Source organism: Taudactylus pleione, unplaced genomic scaffold (genome assembly GCF_031769625.1).
Source record: "Taudactylus pleione unplaced genomic scaffold, aTauple2 ptg000170l, whole genome shotgun sequence".
In the NCBI taxonomy this organism is placed as follows: domain Eukaryota; kingdom Metazoa; phylum Chordata; class Amphibia; order Anura; family Myobatrachidae; genus Taudactylus; species Taudactylus pleione.
In genome coordinates, this window is record NW_028284572.1 from 11,053,137 (window position 1) to 11,067,763 (window position 14,627).

The 14,627-nt window shown below is 42.0% G+C and overlaps 1 protein-coding gene across 1 annotated transcript in view; it reads right to left on the reverse strand.

The window, feature by feature from the left end:
- Positions 1 to 14,627, reverse strand: part of TMEM131L (transmembrane 131 like) — a 135,220-nt gene that overhangs the window by 104,142 nt on the left and 16,451 nt on the right. Inside the window, exon 3 of the mRNA XM_088475318.1 lies at positions 11,385 to 11,428. Coding sequence (XP_088331444.1) covers positions 11,385 to 11,428 — 44 coding nt within the window. The remainder of the gene's footprint in view (positions 1 to 11,384; positions 11,429 to 14,627) is intronic.

Here is a 14,627-nt window from a genome sequence, read left to right on the forward strand (position 1 = left end):
CGTAGATAACGCTGGTGAGAAAGAGTTATGGGAATATGTAGGTATGCATCCTGAATGTCCAGTGATACCAGGTTCCATAGCCAGTATGATGGATCGAAAGGTTTCCATCCTGAACCTGGGCAACCTGAGAAACTTGTTCAGAGATTTGAGGCTGAGGATAGGCAGATGAGACCAATTCAGTTTCTGAACCAAAAAGAGAGTAGAATAATATCCAGTCCCTCGTTGAGTTAGTGGAGCTGGTACAATTACCCCTGCCTGCAGCAACGATTGTAAGGCTTTCTGTATCTGCAAGGCCTTGGTCTTGTCTGAAGGAGGGCCTGTGCAGAAGAATTGGTGCTGAGGCCTTCGAAGGAATGAGAGGGCATACCCCTGAGAGACCACTTCTCTTACACAAGCATTTTTGGTGGTTTGACACCAGCACTGGGTGAACTGAAGAAGTCTGCCTCCCACTCTGGAGTCCACCAGAGGGAGGCCCACCCTGCCAGGCTGGTCAAAAAAGAGTGAGCCCATGCGCCCAGAGGATAATATATGTACATCCATGTACATAAAAAATTCATGCACATCTGGTGGAGGCAAACTTCAAACATGTACATGGATGTGTGTGTATTCATACATATATACACTAATATATATATATATATATATATATATATATATACATATACACACACACACGTTCATTTTTCACATTTTATTTTCTTTAGATTTTTCATTTTTTTCTTAATTATTTTTATTATCTTACATCAGTTCTATTTATATTTTTGGTCTTTGTTACAGTATATTGTGCTGCATTTGAATATGTCAGTTATTCTGTATTTTCCTCTGGGCACATGGGGTCACTCTTTTTTGACCAGCACACTAGGGGTGTTTTGCAAGACATGCATTATGGCTAGCCTGTGTGCCGCTTCCAGACAGATTGCCGCTTAGTGGTGTCTCCGTGCACCCACGGGCCTGTCTTTTGCATCCTGATGCTTATTGTTGTTACCCCTGTTACTAGGTGCTGGACGGACCTGCCGGTGATATCATCGGCATGCGCCGCTCACGCTGGAGGTCACGTGACGTGCATCAATCGGCGCTCAGGAGGGTATTGTGTCACTCGGGTGTTTGGTGCAGGGTATTTAAGGTATGTGTTTATTTGTTTTATTGCCTGATGACGGTTTTGTAAATTAAACCGAAACGTTGCAGACCCTTGCTTTCGTGGTTTCCTACTGTACAAGTCCTGGGCTGCCTCCTATCTAAGACTAGTCTATCAATTTTTTGGTTGTTGCACCTGGGTATCTGTGGATACTTGTGGTGAGTGCTGGGAGCCCTTTATAGTCAGGTATGAACCACTCTAACAACACTTGTATTAGGGCAGAATGAGAGAAAGGGTATAGCCATAAGCTGACAGATAGCGCTAGCACAAGTCACATACAATGCAGGAAAAACTCTGCAAAGCGACACTATACTCAACTACACAGACGCAGGAAATAGTGCTACATACGCTGACCCTGGGGAGAGGTATACAGGGGGACCAGACAACGCGCTGTCCTGGGAGAACTGCGGCTGCACCATAGAAAATGGCCGCCCGAGACCTCAGAGGGGGCGTGTCCGGTGGAGGAAAGCAGCAGGGAAGCCAGACCGCTGAGCTGAGGAGCCGCTTAAACAGGAACGCTGTCTCCCCTGGCCGGTTATTAACCCCTGGGACGCTGGTTTCCCGCACCAATATGTCCCTGGTGGTCAAGTGGAACACGATGGATGGAGCCACACCCAGCACCTCCGGTCTTTCCCCTGAGACCGGAGGTATCGACTGCCAGTGCGCGCGGGTCAACTCGCCTTACCTGTCCCTTGATGTCCGGGTGCAGTCTGGGTCCTCTCCGGGGGCCCTGGCTAGCGCTGATCCCCGGAACGCCCGCCGAGATCCCCAGATCAGTACTGGCGTCGTGGGGTGATTGAGCGGCAGCGCAGACGTCCCACGGACAGTCTGCTGCTGTGCACTCTAGTCCTTTGTAAAAGTAAAGTAAATCAAATAAAGAAATAACCTTTAGGGGCTGATGAACAGCCCCCTGCAAAATGGTGACAGACTCCGGCTGGGCACCAACGAAACAGAGGTGCCTCGGGGGCAGGGTATAGGGAGAGTGGACCCAATGTATCCTGGGAGCTAAAATCTATAACTGCGTGATGCCCGTTATTGGCTCCCATCACCTACACCCCAAGGTCTTCCTGTGGAGCCTATGGACCCTGAAGAGGAAATAATATATATATATATATATATATATATATATATATATTTTAGCAGGGTGAATGGCCGCAAAGCACAGAGCGTCACTCCAGGGTTTTCACAAGACAGTACAGTACTTCAATGTTTCAAGGCTATTACAGCCCCCTCCCCTCATCAAGCACACCTGTTGCAAAGCACCGAGGACAGGCCTGGCCAACCTGTGGCTCTCCAGCTGTTGTGAAACTATACATCCCAGCATGCCCTGCCACAGTTTTAGCATTCCCTAATAGCAAACCTGAAGCAGTGCATGCTGGGACTTGTAGTTTTACAACAGCCGGAGAGCCACAGGTTGGCCATTCCTGTCCTAGGAAAACAGCTGACACAAGTTAGATTAAACAGGTTAAAATGTTATTGTTCGTTATTATGGTGAGTGCAGAGCCCCTGTGATTTCTATTTAAACCATGTGGTCACATACCATGTTGCACCCCAAATCTAGGAATGGTGAGTGCCGTGGATTAGGGATTTTTGTTTATTTGATTCATTTTTATAATTAATCATTTTGTGATCACATTTTCTCATGCACCCCTTTTTAAGCTGTTTAATCTAACTTGTGTCAGCTGTTTCCTAGGTGCTTTGTAACAGGTGTGCTTGGTAACTGTCTCACGTTTAAAAGTAAAGTTGCTGTGAGCTTTAAACCTTGATGGCATACCCTGAGTTTAACACTAATGTGATGGCTAGTTCCATGTTATAATTCTGAGCAATAGAGTAGGGACTTGCAGTAAAGTGGGGGTCCCGTGACGGGGGCTGCAAGCTTAAATGCATTGATCAATTCATGAACCAAAACCCCACTGTTTATTATTATTGTTCTGGTGAGTGCAGGGCCCCTGTGAATAAATTATATATATATATATATATTCTTGAAGTTAGTGTGTGGAAGCAGGAAAAGTGGGCAAACTTAAGAATCTGAGCGACTTTGACAAAGGCCAAATTGTAATAGCTAGACGACTGAGTCAGAGCATCTTCGAAATGGCTGGTCTTGCGGGGTGTTCCAAATAGGCAGTGGTTAATACCTTCCAAAATTGGTCCAAGGAAGGACCATTAATGAACTGGCGACAGGGACATGGGTGGCCAAGGCTCTTTGATTCTATCCCACGGAAGAGCTACTCTTGCACAAATTGCTGAAAAAGTTAATTATGGTTATGATAGAAAGGTGTCAGAACACACAGTACAACGCTACTTGCTGTGTATGGAGCTGCATAGCCGCACAGGTCAGAGTGCCCATGCTGACACCCGTTTTCCTCAAAAGCGCCTACAATGGTCATGCGAGCATCAGAACTGGACCATGGAGCAATGGGAGAAGGTGGCCTGGTCGGATGAATCACATTTTCTTTTACATCATGTGGGTGGCCAGGTGCGTGTGCTATGTCGTTTACCTGGGGAAGAGATGGCACCAGGATGCACTGTGGGAAGAAGGTAAGCTGGCAGAAGCAGTGTGATGCTCTGGATAATGTTCTGCTTGGCAACCTTGGGTCTCGCCAGTTGTATGAATGTTATTACTTTGACATGTACCATCTACCTAAACATTGCTGCAGACCAAGTACACCCATCCATGGCAATGGCATTCCTTAATGGCAGTGGCCTCTTGCAGTAGGATAATATGCCCTACCACACTGCAAAAATTGTTCAGTAATAGTTTGAAGAACATGACAGAGTTCAAGGTGTTTACTTGGCCTCCAAATTCTCCAGATCTCAATCTGATCGAGCATCTGTTGGATGTGCTGGAAAAAGTCTGAGCCATGGAGGCCCCATCTCACAACTTACAGGACAGAGGATCTGCCAACGTCATAGTGCCATATATATCACAGGACACCTTCATACATAAATAAAAAATAAAAATATGCACACACATGCATATACATGGGGCTGTAAGTGATTCTCAATTTCCTTTCCGGTATTACATATTTCTATCTCACAATTTGAGAAGATGTCCCCAGTGAAGTACACATGAAGCTGTTTGTGGAAAATTCTGATAGAAGCAAAAAAAATATCCTAACATATTACACGTATAACATAAGGTACACATACTTGTTAGCTATGTGCTAGTCCTGATGCAATGACACATACGTTATTTATAAATGGATGTGGGTGAGGATATTTCACACTAATATGACATTTTTATTCACATACAAACTACAAAGTTACCTGTTAATCCATATTTGTTTGCGTACATATCTGGCAGTAATACCAAAATATGTAGCCAAAGGGGTAAGCGTTTTCCTTCCAAGACAAGTGCTGCAGCTTTCTAAGTAGCTGTGGCTGTGCAATAGGTTTTCATTACTTGTTATATTGAAGTGGGATATTTTTGGTAGTGAAGACAATCCAACAAATGAAATATATCTTCTATCTAAAAGTGTTGTAAGTTATAATGGTTGCTAGTGAACACATTACAAGACAGCAGACTGCATAGGGTGTGGACAGGCTTGCTCAGACATGTAGATATACTTCATTAGTTTAATTGCTCTCGACATAGGGAATATACCAACTAGGTTAATGTGTGAGACTGAGTTACATAGGAGAGGTGAGTAACTTGCTGAGAAGTTCTCATTAAGGGGGTCTACTTACTAAGTCTTGGACGGAGATAAGGTACCAACCAATCAACTCCTAACTGCCATGTCACAGGCTGTGTTTGAAAATGACAGTAAGGAGCTGGTTGGCTGGCATCTAAGGCTTTGTAAATAGATACCAAAGTTACTTTTTTAATTGGTCTTGAAAAAATACTTAAGACAACTTAGGTTTCATTAACACTTTCCACTGAGTTTTGATTGAAGTGAGGTTACATGTATTCATGAACTGTGTATTGGGGATGCTTTGCCGGCACGGACGTGTGCAGAACCAGCTTGTTATTGTGGTGACCATGGGAAAGCAACACTCATAACTTGAAACCATTAACCCAATAAAAAATACCAAGTTTAAAGGCTTAACTTAGAGTAGGGGTTTACAACCCATAGCAAGCGAGGATGTTTTGACTGGCACCTGACGCGGATCTTCCCCAGGGAAAGCCAATTATGTTGCTGAACACTGCAGTAAAAGGCTCCTCTATAAAAGGAATGGACACGGACCATCAATGTTTACCAAGGATTGGTAAATATTGACCAGCGGAAGCGAATCCTCAATCAATGGCTGAGTACTTATGATGACATGGCTACAGGTTCAAAACACAGAATGGGAGTGCTATCCCTGAGAACCTTAATGATAAGGTATAATATTATACACTAAATCAGTGTTTAATTAACACAATGGAAATTTAAATGAGTTGGTAATTAATAGAAGATTCCATAGGCAGATCAATAAAAAAACTTCATATAAGAAGAGAAATATAAGAACCAAAAAAAGGTGTATACCTGTTTTCTACAACCCCGTCACTACCGGTGGCTACTACTGCAACTTGCCAAATACGGCTATCAAAGCATATTGAATACTTATAGCAGAACTTAAATTTCAGCATCTATTGACATTGCCTGGCAACATTGTTGCAGCTGATTGAAAGTGTTTGGCAATCTAGTTGCTGCCAAAGGCAGATGTTCCAACTTGGGTTACAGGTTTATCCCCTAAGCTAAATCCAGCAAGCTACTGTTGCATAAATTTGCTACACCATCAATTAGATGGTTCTAAGCCAATTGATGTTTATTACTATTATTATTGTAATTTATGTGTATTTATTCTCATTTGGATTTTAATCTTTAATTTTTAATTCATTTTCTTGTGTTTTTAATTTATTTTTATTTTTTTGGTTCTTATATTTCTCTTCTTATATAAAAAATTTTATTGATCAGCCTATGGAATTGTCTATTAATTACCAGCTCATTTACATTTCTATTGTGTTAAACACTAATTTAGTTTATAATATTATACCTTATCATTAAGGTTCTCAGGGATAGCGCTCCCATTCTGTGTTTTTTTCTATGTTGTATAAGAGGGTCAGCTCCTCTATCGGCAGCAGCAGTGATTTGAGACCTATTTGATTTATCTTTGTATTGTCTCTCTTAAATTAATTCACCAGTGATGTCAGTTGTGAGAGCTTCCGGGTCTATTACAGCCGGAAGCTCTCTGGGGCTTGCGGCAGACAAGACCCTACCACAAGGGCCTCGTCACAAGCTCCGATGGTCGCGATGGTCTTGATTCAATTCAGCGCAATGCTGAATAGCCCCGGAGAATGCCAGTTACCACGCCTCAAGCTGGGTGTTTGGTCACGGTAACCAAAATTCTCAGACTAAAGTGCTGGCCGCGAGGCTGTTAGTAACGTGCTAAGCCAGAAAACAACATGGCGGCCGGCACTTAAGTAAAGTTTCTGCTCGCACCCCGGGAGGGTTCAAGCAGAAATCCTGTAGTCGGACTTAACAGTATGGTCAATTGAATAGCTTTGGAGCTATTCAACATTGCGCTAAATTGGATTGCCCCAAATGATGGCAATTTTAGGACTTAGGTTTCAACGAGACACCCAACTATCAAAAACTATTTCTTAATTGTAGAATTATAAACAGACTCAACTTTAGCCGTTTTTGGAACTCCACCGCAAAGAGTCAGGGTAATGACTCCAACTTAAAAGTTATTGTGATCAGTCTCGGCAGATGCACAAAAAAAAAAAATGTCCTCCAGACCTGGATACAAAGCAGCCCTCCTTCCAAGTTTCTATTTTGTCAGACACTGTATTTTATCTTTAGTATTGAAAAATCCATTACGCAGGAGTTTTTAGCTACATGGGAAAGTCTTATATCAATTTTATCACTCCACATTAGAGAGCAACTTGTTCTTTGTTTCATAAGTATTCTCTGCTAGGATACCGGTCTGTGTGAAAATTACCTCCTGATCCTATTATAACTGGATCATTTCTAATTCATTTGTTTTCGGCATTTAAGATGGCTTCTTACACTTTGCTAGATCTTTACTTTCTACACTAGACATTGATTACTTTCCACTGACCATTATGATGTTCTCTCCTGTATTTGTATTTTGAATGTTGTTTATGGAACTATTGTTTCACTATATAACTAATTTGCCTTTGCGTTTTGTGCTTCTGTACACCGTCTTGTGACGCGTTATAATTAAAACACATAATAGTAGACTCATAGTAATGTAGCACCCACACTCTTTAGTAGGCCAGAGTTGCTTTACTTGCTACCCTCCCCTTAGAATGTAAACTCTCATGAGCAGGGACCTCTTCCCTCATGTGCTTCTTTTTACATTTTCTTCTACTCTCTACTCCCCATAGGGCACCTAACACGTGACTGCCAACTCCCGGCAGCTTATTGTGAGTGCTTTAATCACTCTTTCAGCAATGTATATAAGTTGTGTCCTTGTCCTGCACTGTAATGTACTGTAAGTTACTTGTTTCTTGTTCACCTATAAGTTCTATGTACTATGTAAGGCGCTGCGGAACACTTGTGGCGCCATATAAATAAAGGATAATAATAATAATAATAATAATAATAGTGTCCACAGGGCAAATCAGGTTTTGTTTGGCAGAATAATTTAAATATCTGCTTTGATCCTTTGTATGGAGACGGTGGGAGATAAATCATACACAGATCCCCCTCTATTGACTGTTCCAGTCCCCTCTAGGACTGATGTTCAGGACTTTTCAACTGTCGCATCCAAGTAAAAGCCATTCAAGACAGCACTGACCTCAAGACTAGCTAAGCTGAGAAAAGCGTAGTACACAGTGACTGCAGGGGTAGCGAGCTGCAGTGCAGAGCTCTAGCAGGTTTGCTGTAACGCCGTCAGGTTGACCGTCAACAAGAACCAAGGTATCTGCGAACTGCGTTACCCACCAGAGAGATGGAGAGGCAGTGTGATTATAACCAAGTGTCATGTACACCACTGTATCATTTATTACCTGTAACCAAGTGTAGTGTTGGAGGAGTAAATAAAGGAGTGCGATTTCATCAACAGGTGGTCAGGCACCTCTTCCTCTACCATCTGCAGGTTGTACTGCACCAGTACACTAGTGTCATCTCACCACTGACCTGGGTACTGCCCAGGAGTGACCAAAGCAAGAGGTAAACAAACATGCAAGGAGCAGCTATATCTCACACGTAATATGGGCTATATTAAGTTAAAAGATAAAGCTAGGGATAGATCTATATATCATATATTATTATTATTCCTTCTTCTTGATCATTTGATACTTTTTTCCCCAACTTCAACATATTACAGGATGGCACTTTCTTTGCACTTAAATGTAACTTTTGCTCTAAGTCTCTAAACTGCATGCAGAACCATCATGCTACAGGTGCAGATGAACACAACCATTCATCTTGAGGACAAACAGCAGCATCTAACATTGTATAACAGTAATCAGAAACACATAAACCAGAGAGCCTGCTGTTACATAATAGCCTGGGTGCCAGATTTATGGGATGACTCAGTTAATGACACAAACTCCAGACAAATTGGTGCAAGGGAATCAAAACAGAGCAAGTTTATCTCTTTTGCTGGCCACACACTAGCGCGATTTCGGGCAGATTTCCTGATTTTCGACGCGTCGTACGATGAAGTGTGTGGAAATCGTGTAGCATTTAGGTAGGGATACAATCCGAAGCGCACTCCCACAGCTCTTAAAACGTATCGTATGATCAGATGTGCAGCCCATCATATCTATTGTGATCGTATGCAGATCGTGCCGTGTATTTGCGCATGCAATGCATCGTGCGTCTGATCATCCGAGCGGCGTCATTTATAAAAAAAAAAAAAAAAATGATGATGATGCACGGGCGAGGGAGATCCGTGAAGCATGCATCTGTCTTTAATAAAATAAACACAGATGCAGGGATGGTTCAGTGACTTAGAGAACCACAAGTACCAGCATGCGGGGCATTAAGGGCCCGCTGGTACCTATAGTTCACCAGTCTAGAAATGTTTAAATAAACACTATACACACCCACCGTGACAGTATAGTTTTAATACATACATACACACTCACCTAACATTACCTGGACTGGTCCTCTTGTCCCTGTAGGCTCCCACCATTGTATTCAATGGTGAAGTCGCAGGATCACCTTTAGTAACTCTGCGGCTCTCACCATTGACTTCAATTCTGACTAGCCTGATGCTGGTTGTGCTTACATACGGGGGACCCCTACGTCGTTTGTCCCTCGTATGTTGCACAACAAGCACTGGGTCACTAAAAGCCTGGGGCTGGTTGCTCTTTTTTTTACAGATGCACGGATGGTTCTCACTGAACCATCCCTGCTTCAGTGTTTATTTTATTAAAGACAAAGACCGATGCATTCATCACGGACATCCCTCACCCATGCATGCATCAGTCTTTTTTTTTTTTTTTCTTTACAAATGACGCCGCTTGGATGGTCGGACACACGATGCATCGGGGCGAATGATCGTACGGGAGATCATATGAACATAAGCACCAAATCGTGCGGATGGGACTGCCAGGGAGTTCAATGGAAATTGTAAGGTGAATCTTATCTTATGCTGGTTGCACTAGTATATGGCTAGCTTTTCACTACACAGCTGAATGTTATGTTAAAAAGAAAGAAAAAGAAAAAAAAAACAGTAACGCCTCAGATACAATATTGCTTTAATACTAGTGAAGCACATATGAACAGGCATAACACTAGAAAGTGTCTAGTGTCACCATACCACTGCTATTAGCACGGTAGTAGCATTCTCAGAAAGCATCTTGCTCTATACACATGGATTTATCGCAGTGCAATGTATTGTAAGAGCTGGAAATGCTTGTAAGAAATGCTAGCAACGGACGCATGCCAAACCAGTTTCAAAAATGTAACAGCCGCTGGGTCCCTGGCCCTAGTCACTCACTGACGTCTGGGAACCAATGTTACAAATACCTTCATAAAATACATTAAATGGCTTCTTGCAGCACAGATGAAATGTCACAAAGCGGATCACAGTTTTCTTCAATAAGCCAGACATTAGGCACATCTATTACTTTAAGCGACCAATTGACCACTTTTGAACAATGAAACAGTTAATGCGACCATATACACACAATTTAGTTCTTCAATATGTTCAACAACATAAGATACTAATAAATTACATTTGAGCAATCAGATACTGGCCTCTTGTATAGTGTAACTGGATGGTTCACATCATGCATAAGTCCCATGCCAAACAGCAATTAATTATTGCAAAAGAAAAGTTAATGAGAATTAAGAAATAAAATTAAAAAGTAAGGGGAGATTACATTGATCATGTTATTAAAAAGAAATTTAAATAATCAAAGAGAGAAGTTTAATGCTGGAACAACCACTCTAATGCTGCCCAACCACTTAACGATGCGGCGGTCGTCAGGTTGACCGTTATGTTCGGGCGATGATTGATGTTAAAAACGACCAGCGGGCGCGCGCATCGCTGGTCGTTTTTAACCTTTTACTGCCCGATTTGCGGGCGATTACCAAGCGATGGAGCGATAACGACCGTCGTTATCGCTCCACCGCTAGGTTTAATCGCCTAGTGGATGGGCAGCTTTAGAAATATGGCAGCATGTACTGAAGATCTGCTGAATCATTTCTGCTTAATCCAAATATGCTGAGCATCACAATAAATATCTTTGTATCATAGAGAAGTTCCACTTTTCTGGAAAAATAGAGATAAAATACAGTAATGTAATCATTCCGTTCGCTGAATGTCAATGAAGTATAAAACAGTGGTTAATATTGTATTATAAGTGTCTTACAAGCATTTAAATTTGTACATACCATGCATGGTATGTTTTCTTTCATTAGTTGAGCAATTCTACACTTTTCAGAGGTAGATAACGGACAATAAGGTAAGTCTTTACTATAAAAGTATATAGTGCAAACTGTGTATGTTGTATGAAAAAAGTATTTTTGTGTCAATTGTTCCATGTCCACTTGGCAGAGCCGTCACATCTGACAATGCCATTTATAAGTCACAGTCGTAGCTCAGATTATGCAATTCGCTCTCATCTTATGTTGTTACACTTTTGTCCCATAATATTCATTTAGCGTTAAATAAAATGTAATAAAAAAGGGATATGGCTGAAGTGCAAATTTCTCCGGCGACACCAATTTAGTCTATAGTTACATTACACCACAGAACAGTTTATGGCACTCTGCTGTCGAGGTAATTCAGGTTGCAGGCTGACAAGGGAACAAAACTGCGCAACACATACACACAGACTTACTTTTGTTCCTGCAAATGTTCCTCTGTGTTCTGATCAGAATCAGACTGAAAAAGACAACACAAAAAAATTTCAATATTGCCTTACAGACTCATCACCAAAAAAAAGCCATATAAACTTCATATATAGTTAAACAATAAAATACAGCTGACAAATAGCTGTATTGTAAATCCATAGGAACATGTATTATTATTACCATTAGTTACACAGCACCAGTGTATTCCGTTGCACTTTTCAATTGGGAACAATATAGAAAATAAAACATATTATGGCCCCGATCATAACCTTACAATCTATAGGGATATAGGAGTTTGAAATACAGTAGGAGGATAAGTGCTACATATTGCTTATAGGTCCAGCCAGATTGCAAAGGTAAAAGGTTTTTGGTGGGCTATATCAGGGCTCGACAAATCTTTCTAAAATCTAGGAGCCAGGGCGAAAGTGTAGGAGCCAGACCACCCCACCCCCCCAGGATTAAAATTGTGTTATGCAGTTGTTACACTGCACATGGGTAGTGGTTAACTCCTTGCCTTTGCTGGGAGCTCCCGGCCAGGTCACTGTTGCAGCTCCCTCCTCTCTGCAGTGTCCACCTTCCCTGCCTCCTTCGTGCACAGAGCTCAGCACTGCTGAAGGAGCGCCAGCTACTAGATGGGCCCGGCACCACCAACAATACACTTGCCTGATGGATGCTGTGCAAACAGGTGCAGTGGAGAAGACAATTAGCAGGGGTGACGCCGCGCGGCGATTGGTTTGCTAGGCGCGGCGATTGGCTGGGGGTAGGCGCCGCGCGGCGATTGGCTGGGGGGAGGCGCTGCCGCCACAACACCATCAATTTTTAAAACTGCGATCACTGCATGAAATGCCCACCGCAATAATCTCAGCTGGGGCTGATAGATCTGCTTCTTCCCTCCTTGTAAAATCTGGTCGCCAGGCACCAAAATCTGGTCGCCATGGCGACCTGGCCCCCGGGATTTGTCGAGCCCTGGGCTATATGATCCAGTCACGTAGCAATGTTGGCAAGAGGGATGTGTCAGGGTAAAGAACAGATGAGTCTTGTGTGAATTGCGCTGAGGGGAGGTAATAGTAGAATAGCTTATATAAGTTGCATGGGTGGTTCTGGGATTTGATAAGCTTGCCTGAAGAATTGAGTTTTCAGGGAATGCTTGAAGGTTTGGAGACCAGAAGAAAGACTTGTTGTGCGGGGGAAGGCATTCCAAAAGAATATTTAAAAAAAATAATAATTACAATAACATAATTCCAGTCGACTGCTATGATCTAAAGTAAAATTATTAATCTAAATACGCTGTGCACCTTTGTGTAACCCCTGCTAGGTAGGCACTCCCTTCATCCTGCAGCCACTGGGTGCATTGATGGGACGCTTTAGTAGGTGCCTAGTTATCAAGGGCTGTATAAAGTTGTAAAACCCCTTTAATATAAATATCTCAGCTAGTTATAAGCTGGAAAAGTTCACTGGCCTGTATGTAGACTCTTCAAAACTAGACAGGAATTTCAATATATGAACAATAAAAAAAAAAAAAAAAAAAAGAAGTGACAAAACCTATTTTCTCAATAAATCAGAATTAGAACCACAATAGATTTTTGTGGCTCCAAAAAGCCAGGATTTCCATAAAATATGATTTCTGGTCAAGCAATTCATCTGCTGATCAGTGACCAATTTAACTTGTATAAAATAGCCAGTGATCTGATCCCCTAACCACAAAATCAATTCCTCAATACTTGAAAAAAATGTGACACAAAGACACTTTCCAAACTTTCTGATCACTTTCCCAAAAGATCTGGTTCAGTGTTTTTAATTGTTTCTTATAGTTTGTAGATCACGCATCAAGTGTATTATAATTGTTTGTGCATTTGAAGATTGCATACAGACAGTTTTAACAAGCATGGTATAAATATGGGGGTAATTCCATTCTTTTATTGGATGTCTTAACTAATGGGTGCCCGACAGAGCATTTCAATTGTTGCTCCATTCGGGCGAGCAGTGGCGGGTAGACACATTTCTGCTTGCAGCCTCTTGAGGTGGCGAGCAGAAATGTGCGATAAGTCGGGAGTTTGGCGCCAAAAGCAGGAATTAGCCGATTTGCACGGCTAAACCCAGAGCTGCCGGTAGCGCACATGCGGCACGGTGGCCAAACAATGCAACAACTGAATTCCTCTGTTGGACGCTCATTGCATTTGGGCGCCCAAAAAAACACAACTGAATTGCCGGCAACCGTCAGTATGGGACACCCGACAGAGCAATTCATGTATTGCTTCATTCAGGCGTGAACAGCCAACGGCATTTGTGCTCATCTCTCCTGAGGAGGCGAGGAGAAATGTGCAGTAAGTCCTGGCTTGGGGCACCCAAACGGGAGTTTTACGTGGCTGTAGCAATAAGCGCAATAATTATTGGGCACCCACAACAATTGAATTGCAACATCGCGCGCCCATTAATTACCGCGACTTAAAAAAAACAAATTAATTGCTCCCATGTGTCTAATGATTATTGTACAACTTTTGGGCATGGAAATTCTAACAGAATAACATAACTGAGGAACTGATTTAGACACTTTAACACCTTATTAACTTGTATCTCCTTGTCATGGTAACGATTTATCAAGTACAGTACACTGTAATGCAGTGCCAAACCTTCACTTGCACGGTGTTGTAGCATATGTCGACGTTCAAGAAGTAGACATGTCCCGAATGTCAACACTGTGAATGTCGACCATGTGGATTTCCATTTCGGAGGAGAGTATGCCTAACCCTAAAAAAATCAAATCAAATAGTCTGTCGACATTCACATCATCAACGTTCTGTCATGGTCGACATGGTAAAAGTAAACATATTGAATGTCGACATTCAGATTATGTCGAAATTCTGAACGTATAGCCTCATTTGCAACTAATTCCTGCTTTATGTTCTATTGGACATCTCCTCTGTTTAATGCCATTATGGCTCCAGCTTCTATTCTCTGCCCCAACTCTTATCGGCACATTAAAAACAGCAGAAGCAAGATGATGGATATATAGCTCTCTGCAGAATTGTGTTGTGACAGTACAATCCAAACAGCTTTCGGAAGCTGGTGGAAAATAACTTCACCCAGAAGTCACATTGATATGTCAGATTTCTTTATTACAGTCTGTAACACTTGCATATTCTGCATATAAATACCTGCTAACCAGTTACACAGATTGGTTTGTGTGTATGTGAAATATATTTTATATATATATTTATTTATTTTCCAGC